Genomic DNA, 13,618 nt, shown 5'->3' with positions numbered 1-13,618 from the left:
GAACAGATGACTACCATCCATCAAGGATGCACATATTTGTGCACTGAAAAAAAAAAAGAAAAAAAATCAGTCATTTCAAAGAAAATCTTGAAAATTAAAAAAAACGTTTGCACTTGTTCCTGGTCATAAACAATCTCACAAAAATCTCACTTTTGGAACTATTCCAATTGAAACCATACACTGAATTTATTAATACAGTATAAGTTTCTTTATGTAAAAAATCTTTATACATAGTAATAAAAAAGATAAAGGCAAGATGCATCAAACAGAAATCTGCTGGTTGTTTTTCCTCCGTTCTTACAGAGCCGCTGATGACTACCTGCACTATAAAGAGCTGTGTTTCTGACTTTCTGTCTCAAGCATCTTCGCCTTTGCTTGTGATAAGGATTGTTCTGTCCAAGCATCCAAGAGGACAGATGCTGGTGATGTTTTGGCACTTATGCTGGCAAACTGAGCTTCTTTCCCTTGAGAACTGCAAGGAAAAGTGGGAAAGAAAACAGTCAGCAAAACAAAGTTGTGATGTAGGAGAAGCAAACACTGTTAAAATGTGCAAGGGACTGAAACCTTTCACACCAAATAGGCCCACTGCAGACAGTCCTGCCAGACTGCCTCTCTCCTTTCAGTACATACTGGTAAAACTAGAATTAACAACTCTCATCTTGCCCTCTTGTGGCACCCAGGAATTCCCACTTTTCATCCTCATAGGACATACTAGCTGCTCACCACAGTCTCTTAGGAATTATAACTAAAACAACACAGCCCCATGCAGCTTTGTAGTTACATGATAGAAGTTGAAATGTAAGTAAGGGCAGAATTGTTAATGCACCCAGCAGAAGTGTCTGCTTCTACACTCAGCATGAACAGAAACATCCAAAACACTTTCAACTTTTATGGTATTTAAACCACTGAGAAAGGTGTGTCTGTAAGCACAGGACCTGCACATAATGGTGTAGATAGTCAGGGGATGCAGGAGGATCATGCTTATCCATGGAAGGCAACAGCAATATATACTTAGCCATACTTAAGTTTTTCCAAAAGTTCATCAGACCATCTATACATTTATATTCTACCCATACCCCAGAAATGCTCCCCGGAAGCAAAAATGTACTTGATAAATTAAGGATATTTCAGCACTAATTTGCACACAGAATTAACGAGCTCCTAATGCTGATGCAGCAGATCCTATGAACCTGTTAACTGCTACATTCCACAACCTGAAGCTGGAAGTTACTGCACTACTTACCTTTTGTAACATACAAATAGAAGAAGTCACAGTACAGAACGGTCTGGACCACACCAGCAACAACAGCTATGAGGTCAAAAAATCCCTCAAAGTAGTAGCGCCAAATCCAGTTGACTAAGTACAAGGCACGGTACAGACCCAAGAAGAAAAGATAGTGAGTAGTGATGGTCTCTGCTTCCCCAGTTTTGCTGATCATAAAAAGTTGAGGGAGAATAGCAACCGATTCCAGATAGATGGAGAAGGTCCACAGTATCTGAAAGGACAAAACCACAGGTAAATTCAACTGTCTTACTGGTAACAGTAGGACAGAAAACATTCTCACTCTCTAACAATGTTATGGATGAATACCTATTCATACAGGTACAGTATTTTGGCAAACTTTCCTTGGTACAGGAAAAACAAAGTGAAAGCTTCATAACCAGAGGATGGTAGGAGGGAACTCTCCTGGCAGACAGCAGACTCTCCAAACCAGTTGTCTGCTGAGCTGGCACACAACAAGTTCACTTGTGAGGGAACTTGTATGCTTCCAGTTCACATTACCATGAAATACAGCTTACAGAGCCCATGCTGTGAAATCTGCAGGGAAGATGAAGTCCTTTTTCACCCCTAATGTTTCTCCATTTTTTATCTGTTTAAAGAATGAGTTAACACAGAGCAAAATCTAAAATACGTCTCAAAGTGTTGCAATTCAAATTCCCTTACTCTATAATAAATTCATTTAACCCCAATATAAAAATGCACCTCAGTCCACGTAAAACAAGCATCTAAAGTTATTCTCTATTTTGTAGGAAAAATTACCTCTTTGAACTCCCTATAATTACATTTTTAACATATTTTTTCTGCAATTAAACACAGAGCTGCACTTTAAATATAATGCAATTCTTTTTATTAATCTAGACCATTTGCAATTCTATAAAATTTAAGTAGTAGTATAATTCCTTTTGTTTTCACCAGGTGGCACCAACTATTCACGAACTGCATTCCTGGGGATTTCTTTAACAAACAGAACAAAAGGAATTCTGAATTAATACAGCCATCAGAGTGTACTGGGAAAAACACAGTCTTCTGCTTAATGAAATAATCAATGCTGATCTCCTGAGGTGCCTTAAATTTGCACAGACATCTGCACCACACAGATTCTTTGAGGAAAGCATTAGCCTGAACCTATTAAACATAGACACCCTTCAACCATTTACCAGTCAGACTAAAAATGCTCATCTTCACATTCTAAATATTTTAAGGAAAAAAAAATAATCTCCTGCCCACAATCAACTCACCTCCAGAGGAGAGAAGTCATGATTGACAAGAAAAGAGAGCCCACCAACAGGAACTATCAGAAACTCCACTCGGAAGGTGTCATGGTTTCCATCGTAGGTGGCCTTGAACTTCATGTAGATCAGGTACACGGTGGCGTACGAGCAAGCGATGTAGATAAGCTGAGGGCAAGGAAAGAAAGAAACAAAACACCAAAACAATCCATAGAGGTTCCAGGATTAAATCACACTGCCTGAATAAGCACTAAGAGGAGTAAGTGTGGTCTTTTTGGATTCTTTGCATTGTTTACGTGGTTTAGCTGGCTGTTGGTGGTGCTTAACTTTTGTCAGCAGAGTAATAATTCAAAATGAGTGACTCTGGGCTCTACTGGTTTTGTTGCTTTAAAGGCATCACATGGTTGAACTGATTGCCCAAAGGTGAAGACCCTTTCCAGAGTAGACAGAACTAAGGAAGTGACTGGAGAAGGAATACATGTTCTGCAGCTGCAGGGGAAGCACTGGCCCCAAACCTTTAGGTTAAAAATGTGCAGGTGCATAGACACAGTAATAATGGAAGGGGCCTTTCTACATTCAAAATGCCCAGCGTGGTGTGGCTCATGTGGCAATTAAAAAAATATTCAATAAGCCCCATTCAGACAACCATTTACATATCACAAACAAGCTGATTTGCTTTGGACCTTTAAACATCTCTAAAATCTGAAGAGTGACAACTGGACACTGTTCTTCACCAGCCACCAGGCCACAAAACCTGCAAGACTAACAGACTATGAGAAGCAATGAACCAGAATTCAGTTTGAGCTGATGTCTAACCATTTTGAATGGTTATGGCACAGTACACTTTATAGCTATTCCCTGTGGAATGAGCAAAAAGCTTGATTTTACAGGTGAGAAAACAGAACCAGAGAGAATCTAAGACTTTCTAAAGGTCAATCTGCCATCATCAGGACAGAGCTCATTGTCCTGGAGTCAACACAGTACAGCAGACTAGACGAATATTTTAGCTTCTGCCAGTTCCAGCACAAAGATTAAATGTTCCAAACCATTTATCACATTAAAAAAGGCTTCTTTGCAACGGAGAAGTAACAGATTAAAAATCCAACTATTTGCAGATGCTATTAATCACTAAAAGCTCTGCTCACAGATACAAAATCCTACAAATACTGTATTAAGGAGCTCAGAATCCAAAGGCTCTGCTACACAAGCATCCCAGCTGAGTAAAGATAAAGGACGACAGGACAGGATACAGAGAACCTTTACTACAGATGTAAACTAATCACAGCTGGTATAGTCATAGGAGACACTAAGGAAGTGTGAATGAATCCAAATTTCTTATATTACAGATTTCTTCATCACAAGAATCTCAACTCTCGACTTCTCAACTGAAGTTCTCTCAAGTTCTCAACTATTCTCAGTGACTGTGTAACATTATATACTCCTAAATGTATGCAAATAGAACACAAAGTTGTGTTGGGATACTCAAGCAGCTTCATCTTGACACTACAACAATGGGCTGAAAAGACAATTATATCCAACAGTCTTTCTAAGCAGTAACCTTTGAAACTGAACCATTTTCAAAGTTAGTATTTCCACATTCATTCCTTTTCTGGTTAGGAGGGCTGCAGAACAAAGATGTGGTCATGGTCCTGAATCACAACCAATAAATAAATAAATAAATGGCAAAACCCCCCCACCTGCTCCTTTAGTGCACCTAACAGTACCTTCCAATCAGAAACTGCAGATGGAAAAAGCTTCTGTTTCAAGAATATTTTATTTAATCCACAGCCCTTCATCTATACTGTTAATATTAAAACTTAAGCATACACATTTCACTTGTTGGAAAGCAAGTGTGAGTTTAAGACACAAAATTTTATTTTACACTATTATTTCCCTAATTCTTCAGTACGATTTGCCTTATTGATTATTTAGTCTTTCCTCTTGGCAAAGTTATACTGCCCTCTGAATTAAAGCTGAAAAGCATCAGGAAAATCCAAGAATAAAGGAATTGGATTTAAAAAGCACGAACATACTGCCCTCTCCCAGACTACTGCTTTGTTTTCTTGTACTCAGCACCAGAAATTGCAGGAATGAATAAGAAGTAACAAACTCAAGTTCAGGCTCACTGACATTCAGTGGGCAAGTGACAGGGGTATAACTCACAGAAGCTACATTCCTTAGAGCTCACTCCTGTCAACTTTTGATCAGCCTCTGACCAGACACTAGCTGCAATTCTGGCAGTGCATTCTGAATACTAATTTACCTTGTAGTGAATAAAAGGAGATTTAGTTGAGCTTTAATGTCTCAGTTGAGGAATACAGTTTATTTGAACTGTTTTTCCAAAAGCTTTTATTTTCAATAACCACAATGCCATTTGTTCTAAATGTCACAGTCCTGATACAAACAGTTTTTTTAAAATTGGATGTGGAGTGCAGCAAAAGAAGCAGGATTTTGAGTCCATCTTCCACATTCTTTATCTAAAGCCCATCTAGAACTTACTCTGTAACAATTGTGCAGTGGGTCATTCAAAGTGGCTTTTATTAATGAAATTATGCACTCTGCATGCAACATCACTGGCTTTTCTAACTCTTCAGTATACTCTACCTTCATAGATGTGTTATACAATGAAATGAATGAAGTGAAGAGGTCCAGGTAACGAGTAGTGAAGACCAGTGCAAACAGAAGCTGGCTTTTCCCAGAAATACCTGAAGTGACAAAGGAAATAATTAATTATTCAGAAAGTGATGAGGTGCTTTGAAACACTTGACACCCGGGATGAGAAAGGATATATCCTTCATTTTTAAGCAACTCGATCACAAAATTAGAACAACATCCAAGTTCCCAAGCTGTACAAACAGAATCCTAAGCCCATATAGCTCAGTAGTGTGAACGTAAGTTACCTTGTACTGCAACAGGTGCTGGCACTACACAGGGTTTAGAAGTTACAGCAGGTAGTGTCATCTCCAAAAACATCACCTGCAAGCTATCTGTTCTGTATTATCACTGGGCAAGGCTGCATTAGTTTTCAGTTCTCAGCTGTCACATGCCTCAGTACAATCTTTAGATGCTGAATAACTGGAAAGGCACAAGGGCAATAGACAGAACAGACCCAGTGACAAGCAGAAGGTATGTGGGCACCAGTAACGGGATTTTAGAGGAATACATAGATTTTAAAACATAAGACAATTCAATTCACAGACTCAATTGGCCACATGGTGAGAAAAACATCAAACAATCAAGCCCACATGTTATTATGTACTAAAAGAAAATTTTAAAAAGAGAGGGAAGTGAGAGAAAATGTCAGATATCTACACCGCATCTTCAAAGCAACTTTCGATTCTAGGTCAAAGCCCCAATGTCAAAACGTTTGTTTGTACTTAACTTCAGGCACTAGAGCACAGTTAGAAGCATAAAAGCTTTGCACAATCAGTCACTAAAAGCTTCTGAAAACTGAGGCGAAGCATCGCTCCATAATACTGATGTGGTGGTGTGTCACAGCAGGGGGACAAAACAACCTACTCTGTGCCTCTGTCTTGTTATTCCAATTACTCTTGTTTTCAGTCATCCAGGGTGAAAATAATTGAATCTGTTCAGCTAAGCATGCAAGTCTTGTTCAAAAAACAAGAGGGAAAAATACTCTGTAGGGAGAGGGTTATGATGCAAGGCTGAAAATCCTTGTCCTTTTATATAGAGATATTTCTAGAAAGGCTTTTGTCAACAGTGCCATAAAGCAATTAGGAGAAGGCAGTCTGCTATGGCTATTGAAGTCCTTTTTCACTCCAGCTTAAGGAACATGGAACAGGCTGCTCCAGATGAAGAAATTTAACATATGAAGTACAGGAATGGCTGAAACAGTAACAATTAGAAAGGGGGGTGTTTGCAACTTTCACATGTGAAATGTCTGCAAGGTGAGCCTGATGTACCACCAACAGAACAGCTCAAGTGCAGTACAGGGAACGTAAACCACCTCAAAACCTGTGGGCTGTAAAGCTGTAAAACACAAGCTGCAAGTATAAAAACCAAAACAACCCTCCCCCACAAAAAAAAAATCACAAGCAAACCACTTCCCAAAGTTTAGAAAAAAATACATTTGACATTTCTTGAACTACAACTACATTGCATAGACAGCTGAAGCAGCACTCCGGGCTCATCCCAGGTGTGCTTGTTGGCATCAGGACTTGTCAATAAAACCTCCCAGCAAGCAAAGCTGTCCTAAGGTCAGAACCCACAGGACAAAGAAATCCACCTGGACAGATTACAGAACAGCATCTCACTACAGAATATAATTAAGCTAAATTATTTAGCATGCTATTTTCTTTTAGCAAATAACTGGGGGGGGGAGGAAGCATATAAGAGACATTAATTATTGATAACAGCTATAAATTTGGATCTGGACGTACTGTCACAAATACATATAATATACTTGACAAATTCTTCTAAGCCATTGCCAGTCTCACCTCCTCAACCCCAAAGTTGTAATTTTTATTAAGACTTTCAATACTCACTGATTTTTGAATCTTCAGAATAGTCATAAAATCCTGAAACCCACCCTAGACCCAAACTAATTTTCAAGTTAAGTAGACTAGACTAGACTAGGCAAGGTTTAAAGTGTAAACCAAAGGCCTGTGAAGGGACAGGCAATCTGGGAGAAACATCTAAACTATAAGCAAAAACAGGAGGAGGGAACAGGTAAACACACTCTTGTACCACTGATGCAAAACTTTAGGATATGTGTCAATATACGTGTCACAGCACTGACCCTGGCTCACCATTGGCAACTGCAATACACTGAGGCTACAGTGATATTCTCATCCTTCTCCCTTTTCCTTTTACTCCCACAAACATTATACTTAGTTCTTGAGCTAAATAAAAATGGGTTTATTTCTTTTTCCAAAGCTCTGGGCTCAAATTTGGAGGAGCCAAACCTCTCCGTTCTGTTTCATCCTCACACCTGGAAAAACTCCTTCAACTTCTGTGCTCCAGCTTGGCTGAAAGCCAAAGCATGAAACTTTAATTCAGGTGATTTTCACAGCCAGGCAGGAGGGCAGAGCTGAAATTGTAGTACTTTCTTATCAACTTCATTTTGCCGTGGTGAGGCAGGTAAGAATTAACAGGCAGGAGCAGAGACACTGAGCTGTGGAGTGTGTACAGCACTTACCAACTATGAACAGCACATCACAGCCTTAAAACCCACAAACAAATCCTCTCTTAAGGAAGGGCAGTCCATACTTTGCCACGGAAACTTCACAGACTTTCTAAAACAAAGTAGTTTCGTTCTGTACCAAGTCCACATCAGCCACAGAACCACAACTTCTTTGGTTCTGCTAATAACATACTAGTATTAAGACTCCTGTGCTACCAATTTAAAAACCCAACCTAATTTTAAAGATAAATTTTCCAACTGACAAAGAGAATACTTTCCCTCAAAGAGAGAGAAAAAATTCCAAAGCTACCTAAAGCAGAAATCTTCATCTTCGCATATTATCTGGTCCACAGCAGGCACATAAAATAGAGACACAGCTACATTACCTAGCAAAAGTACTACAGATTTACTACCTACACCACTTTTTTAGAGCATACAGCATATAATTTGACAGCACTGCAACTGCAGGTCACCTTTAACACTTGATAAATGACACAGAGAAATGCAAATCAATTTTCAGGCAGTAATTTGCACTGCAAACAATGTAATTTGACTTGAAATGGGTAAGAAAATGCAGTCTGAACAGGACAATGTTTGAAAGCATGGGATTCCTCAAGTCTCATGAATTTCCTAATTATGACATGATGTCAATAATGGAGTTACCTACTACATGCTCCATGGCTCTTCCTAATGACTTTTGAGCTGTTATTTTGAGTAGCAAACATTTTCCCAAATTCTAAATTTGGAAACTCCAATAACCAGACATGCAAAAAATTGTTTCCCTGCCAGCTCTAAAATTCTGAAGTCATGATTTGATTTGCTTTCCCCTTGTTCTCTTTTCAACCTATTGACTAAATTAGAAAAAAAAAAAAGTTAAGTTTCTTGAACACTGAAAACACAGACTGATTCAAAGTGCAGATGAGCTTAGTCTCACCTATCTTCCTCAATTAGAGGAGTCACTGTTTAAGAAAGGCAATGGAGACTATGAGTCTTCAAAAAACAGCAGGTTGCAGCAGAGGTGCACAGGCTGTCTCCCTCATTTCCAGCTGATTTTACAGGCCTCTGCATTCCCCTGGAACAAAGGCCTCAGACACACACAGACACAACCAGAAGAGAGGAGTCGGCACCATGTGGTTTGCCAGCTCTTCATGGATCACAGGCTGCAGCTCAGCCAGCAGTTAGAAGCCCTTATTTATTTTCAAAGCTTCTACTGCTTCAAAAGTCACAGTTCAAGCAGCAGCTGGTTTGCCCATGCTTCCTTAGTCACCAATAACCACAAGGTACAAGATTATTTAATTTATAAATGGCTCTAATAACCATACAATGTAAAGGAACAGCATAAAGCCCCCTAATAAGAGGCTCTTCGTAGCTGCTCAACATTAACTGGTAACTACTTAGGGGTTACTGTCATGCATGACTTTACAAACATATGCAAATATATATTTACAAAGTTTTTATCAATAGAAACCTCAACTGACAACAATGAACCACTAGGAGGAACAGAATAGAGCCCCAAAAATAAAAATCTCATTCTAGACAATCTTGTTAGGCCTCAGACACCAATCTCACAGCAGCAACATGGGTCTGGATTTACTCCTGAGGACTCAGGCAGAACTGGAAGACACCAAAGAAACAACCCCTGACAAATACATCCCTGTTTCTTCTTTTTTTGCTCAGGAAAATGAATTAAGCAAATATTTTCTACTGAAAGACCTTATGCATGTGTGTTTGTGGCCAGGGATGCTGGCTTATTTGAGAAAGGGAAGAGCTGAAGGCCCTGTGTCATACAGGCCATTTATTTTTCTGTCCTGGAGAAAGCTGTACCAATGATTGGTGTGAGGCTGCTTTCTTATGAATAAACCCCTAGCAGCAGAGATTCTCAATCACAACAGGCTTAAGGAAAGCAGCATCAGATCACTTTTTAAGCAGAAAGACGGGACCAGGTCACATTGTGCTATACTGTGTAAATAACCTCACATCCAAAGGTCACTTAAAAATTTCTCTTGGCTCAAATCCTATCTGAATTTCAGCTTTGCAACAGAATTTCTCATTTTCCTTCTTCAGACAGTAAATGATATTCAGTTTTTAGATCATTAACCCTCTTGCAGTTTGTAATCTCAACTGCCTTTCTCAAACACAGGACAAAACTCTACGCAAGAGTTGGAGGAGGCAAGGCCCTCTCCTGCCAGATCCAGGCAGGATTCCTGATGCACTAGAGCGTGAGCCAGGTAAGTTCATCAGGAAGGTGCTCTTGTGCTCCATGACGTCAGGAACAATAGTTCTGCACTATTGCTGCATGTGGGCCATGGAGTCATTTCCCTGACCTCTTCTGTAAATTTAAGAAGAGTTTTTACTTTAAGTGTGTTTAAAACCAAAGCTATTAGTTTACTTTATAAAAACCAAAACTATTCATTTACTGTTTTTTATTTGTGCTATCAAGTGATTAGCCAGTGATTTGACATGAAAACATACAGAACCTCTACTTCCTCCTACCTGTAGTGTAAATCTCTTTCATTTCCCCATTCTCAGTTATTTCAAGTTACAACCTCAACTAATTCTTCTTGCTTTTAACTGAAGACTTTACAGATACATCTTTTCAACAGTGCTAACGTGGTATTTGAACAGTATCATCAACACATGGCAAACTGATTTCAAGAACAATCGCCCTCACTAAAGAAGCAGAAGCTCACCGGAGAGAAGGCAAAGTCAAGCTCAGAGTCAAAGCCCCGTGCACAACGAAAGCGGTATTCCCAGGGTGTGCGGTCCGATCCACATAACACACAGCGCACGGAAATGCCCATTTTGAATGACAACAACCCCCAGTTTTCTGAGAGAAATCAGCTACGCTGCAGTTATGGGAACTGCCTGCAATTCCCTCCAACCACCACACCGTACAGCCGAAGGGGGAAAGCGAACCAAGGCACAGGGAACTGGAGCATGCCCGTTCCGAACGGGGGGGAAGCGGCAGCGGGGGGCGGCGGAGCGGGGCTCGCCCGGCCGGGACCCGGCGCAGCTCCCGCTGCCACGTCACACAGGCCCGCGGCTCCCGCCGGGAATCTCCCTCCGACCGCTTCCTACTGCAGCTGGCCCGGCCAGCAGCGAGCCCTCCATCAGCCCTAAAAGCGGCACGAAACACAGTTCAATTCCTGCACAAAAGCGAAGGAGAGCGGGAGTGTGAGGCCGCTGCGGAGGGACGGGAAGAACGAGGAAACTTCAGAGGCTGCGAACCGGGAGCCAGCGGCGGCCGGCGCTGCACCAAACCCGGGGCTGCCGCGTACACCGGCGGCCCAGAGGCCGGGCGCAGCCAGGGCAGGCGAGGGAAGGGACGAAGGGACGAAGGGACGGAGGGACGGAGGGACGGAGGGACGGAGGGACGGAGGGAGGGCGGCTGCCCGCTCCGCGGGGGACGAATTCCTCCCCTCCTCCCCCTCCAAACCGGCCTCCCCATTCATTCGCCTGCCGCCGGGCAGTTACATAAGGAAGGAGCGACCCTCCCGGAGACAGCCGGAGCGGCGGTGCACAGGGATTAAAGTACAAATAATGGCAACCACAACACCTTTCAGGGAATGGCAGCTCCCGCCGGCGCACCCCCACCCCGACGCGGGGATGCGCCTCCTCCTTCCCCCTCTCCCGGCGGCTCACCCGCTTCGCCAGCGCTGGATTTGGAGCGGGCCGAGTCACGGGGAGGTCAGGAGGAGGGCAGAGCCCACTCCCCTGCGCGGACGGGAGCGACCGTCCCTTTTCACCTGCCCGGGCCGATTTCTGCCCGCCCGCCCCGGGGGCCCTCGGGGACGCCCCAGGGGGGAAAATGCCCTCCCCGCCTTTCCCCGCTTCACCAGGGCCGCCTCCCGGGCCAGTGGGACAGGCGGGACCCACCCCCCCCAGCTCGCTGGGCTCTCCCCGGGCCGCGGTCCTTCGGGGGCGATCGCAGCACCCCGCGGCCGCGGCGAGCTCGGGGCGATGCCGCCCGGCCCCCGGCGGGGCTCCCGCGGGGCTCCGCGGCCCGGAGCCGCCCGGCCTGTCCCGCCCCGCGGCCTCCGCACGCACCCGCGCAGGAGCGGCTCTTCCAGATCTTGAGCAGCAGGATGATGATGGCCGCCAGGTGGGACAGGTCCCCGGTGAGGCGGAAAATGTTCATGGCGGCGACAGAGGCGGCGGCGCAGCCGGAGCCGGGGAGCGAAGATGGCGCAAGCTCAGCGGGCACCGAGCGACGTGGCCCGGGGACGTGGCCAGGCAGCCCCGCGCCGGTGCACGCCGGGAAGCGGGGGGAGCGCCCGCCCCGCCCCGCGCCGCCCTCACGGCGGGGCCGCCCCGGCAGCCGCGGGCCCGGGCGAGGGGAGCGGAGCGACGGCGGGACTCAGCCCTTGGGGCGGCCGCGCAGCTGATATGTGTGTATATATATATTTAATAGCGAATATAATATATATTTTATTATAGGTATGTTTTATTATGTTTTGTAGTCCAACAGTGTGAAAATCTACATCAGCTACTAGTGAGGGTCCAGCTGAGGCCATAAAGGTGATTGAGGGGTCTGGAGCGTCTCTCTTAGGAGAGACTGCGGGGGCTGGGGCTGGTTTGTCTGGAGAAGAGAAAACTGAGAGGGGATCTCATCAATACATATAAATATCTCAAAGGTGGGTGCCAGGAGGCTCACAGAATCATGGAATCACAGAATAGTTTCAGTAGGAAGGGACCTTAGGGATCATCTCGTTCCGCCCCCTGCCACTCACCAGACCAGGTTACTCGGGGCCCTGTCCAGCCTAGCCTAGAACACTGCCGGGGATGGAGCAGCCACAGCTTCTCTGGGCAACCCGTGCCAGAATGGTGCCAGAATGGTGCCAGACTCTTCCGTGGTGCCCAGTGACAAGACAAGGAGCAGTGGCCATAAACTAAAACACAAGTAGTTTCACCTCAGCATGAGGAAGAACTTTCTTCATGGAGGGTAGCAGAACACTGGGACAGGCTTTTCAGGGTCATGGATTCTCCCTCCCTGGAGACATTCCAAATACGTTCCTGTGTCACCACTCCAGGTGACCCTGCCTTGGCAGGACGGTGTGACTGGGTGATCTCCAGAGGTCCCTTCCAACACTAACAATCCTGTGATTCTGTGTAAACTTCCAAGAAAAAGAAGAAATTATTTCTTCAATAAGAAGCACGCTGAAGCACTCTTCAAAAGAGCACGCTGCCTCTTCAGAGTCTTGAATCCCTAAAACAGGACCAGCATAGTTCAGTGGGCAGTTCAAAGAGGCATCTCCTCTTAATAATGCTCCAATGTTCTCTGTAAAAAAACCCCAAAAATCCAAACAATAACAAAGAAAAATAGGAATAGCCATCCAGGAATAGGATTTCCAATGGTTGTAGAAAATGGGTAACAGCTTATTCCAGGTAAACAGTGGTGCTTTGCTGGGTAGCAGCATTTCTTTAAAATATCTTGGTTTACATTGTTTCACACCCTGTTTGAGGAAATAGTGTAAGGACTTTACTGTTACAGAATGATATACTGAAAAGTTCCCACAGCAGAAGGTTATGGATTGTTTGAAATTTATGAAAAGGATCCTCACTACAATCTTTAATTTTCCTGTTTAAAATGTGGCACAAACATTGAAATCTTTAAAGAGTTTACATAATCCTGGAAAGAAAAGAGAACTGATTAGTACTTGGTATTGAGTTTATCTTTTTTAGTAAGGACCCACAGTGTGACAAAACCAAATTTACTTATTTTCAGAGATTAGGAATCAAAGCCTGTCCTCTTACAACACTGTGTTTACAAGTACAGCAGTACAACTCCTTGACAAGCTCCATAGTATCTCTTATCACTTCCTAAGAGGAGGTTGTATGTTGCATTTGTTTTATAGATCTGAACTCTAACAGAATAATTATTTTTAAAATACTGAATAATTTTTGGCATCAAATAATGTTTGATGTTGTAGGTTATGGGGTTCTGGGGTCCAGTCGGGACGGCCG

At 43.5% G+C, this 13,618-nt stretch overlaps 1 protein-coding gene across 1 annotated transcript; it reads right to left on the bottom strand.

Annotated features, from left to right (window-relative positions):
* Positions 1-288: 288 nt before the first annotated feature.
* On the bottom strand, positions 289-11,894 carry KDELR2 (KDEL endoplasmic reticulum protein retention receptor 2). The gene is made up of 5 exons (XM_048320931.1): positions 11,702-11,894; positions 5,116-5,216; positions 2,521-2,679; positions 1,244-1,496; positions 289-472 (listed from the first exon to the last, which is right to left on the bottom strand). Exons 1-5 carry the CDS (start codon positions 11,790-11,792, stop codon positions 438-440), a joined length of 639 nt encoding a protein of 212 aa, XP_048176888.1. The 5' UTR covers positions 11,793-11,894; the 3' UTR covers positions 289-437.
* Between the last annotated feature and the right edge of the window lie 1,724 nt (positions 11,895-13,618).

This window comes from Corvus hawaiiensis, chromosome 16, assembly GCF_020740725.1.
Source record: "Corvus hawaiiensis isolate bCorHaw1 chromosome 16, bCorHaw1.pri.cur, whole genome shotgun sequence".
Classification (NCBI taxonomy): domain Eukaryota; kingdom Metazoa; phylum Chordata; class Aves; order Passeriformes; family Corvidae; genus Corvus; species Corvus hawaiiensis.
This window is presented reverse-complemented; position numbering and strand designations above follow the sequence as displayed.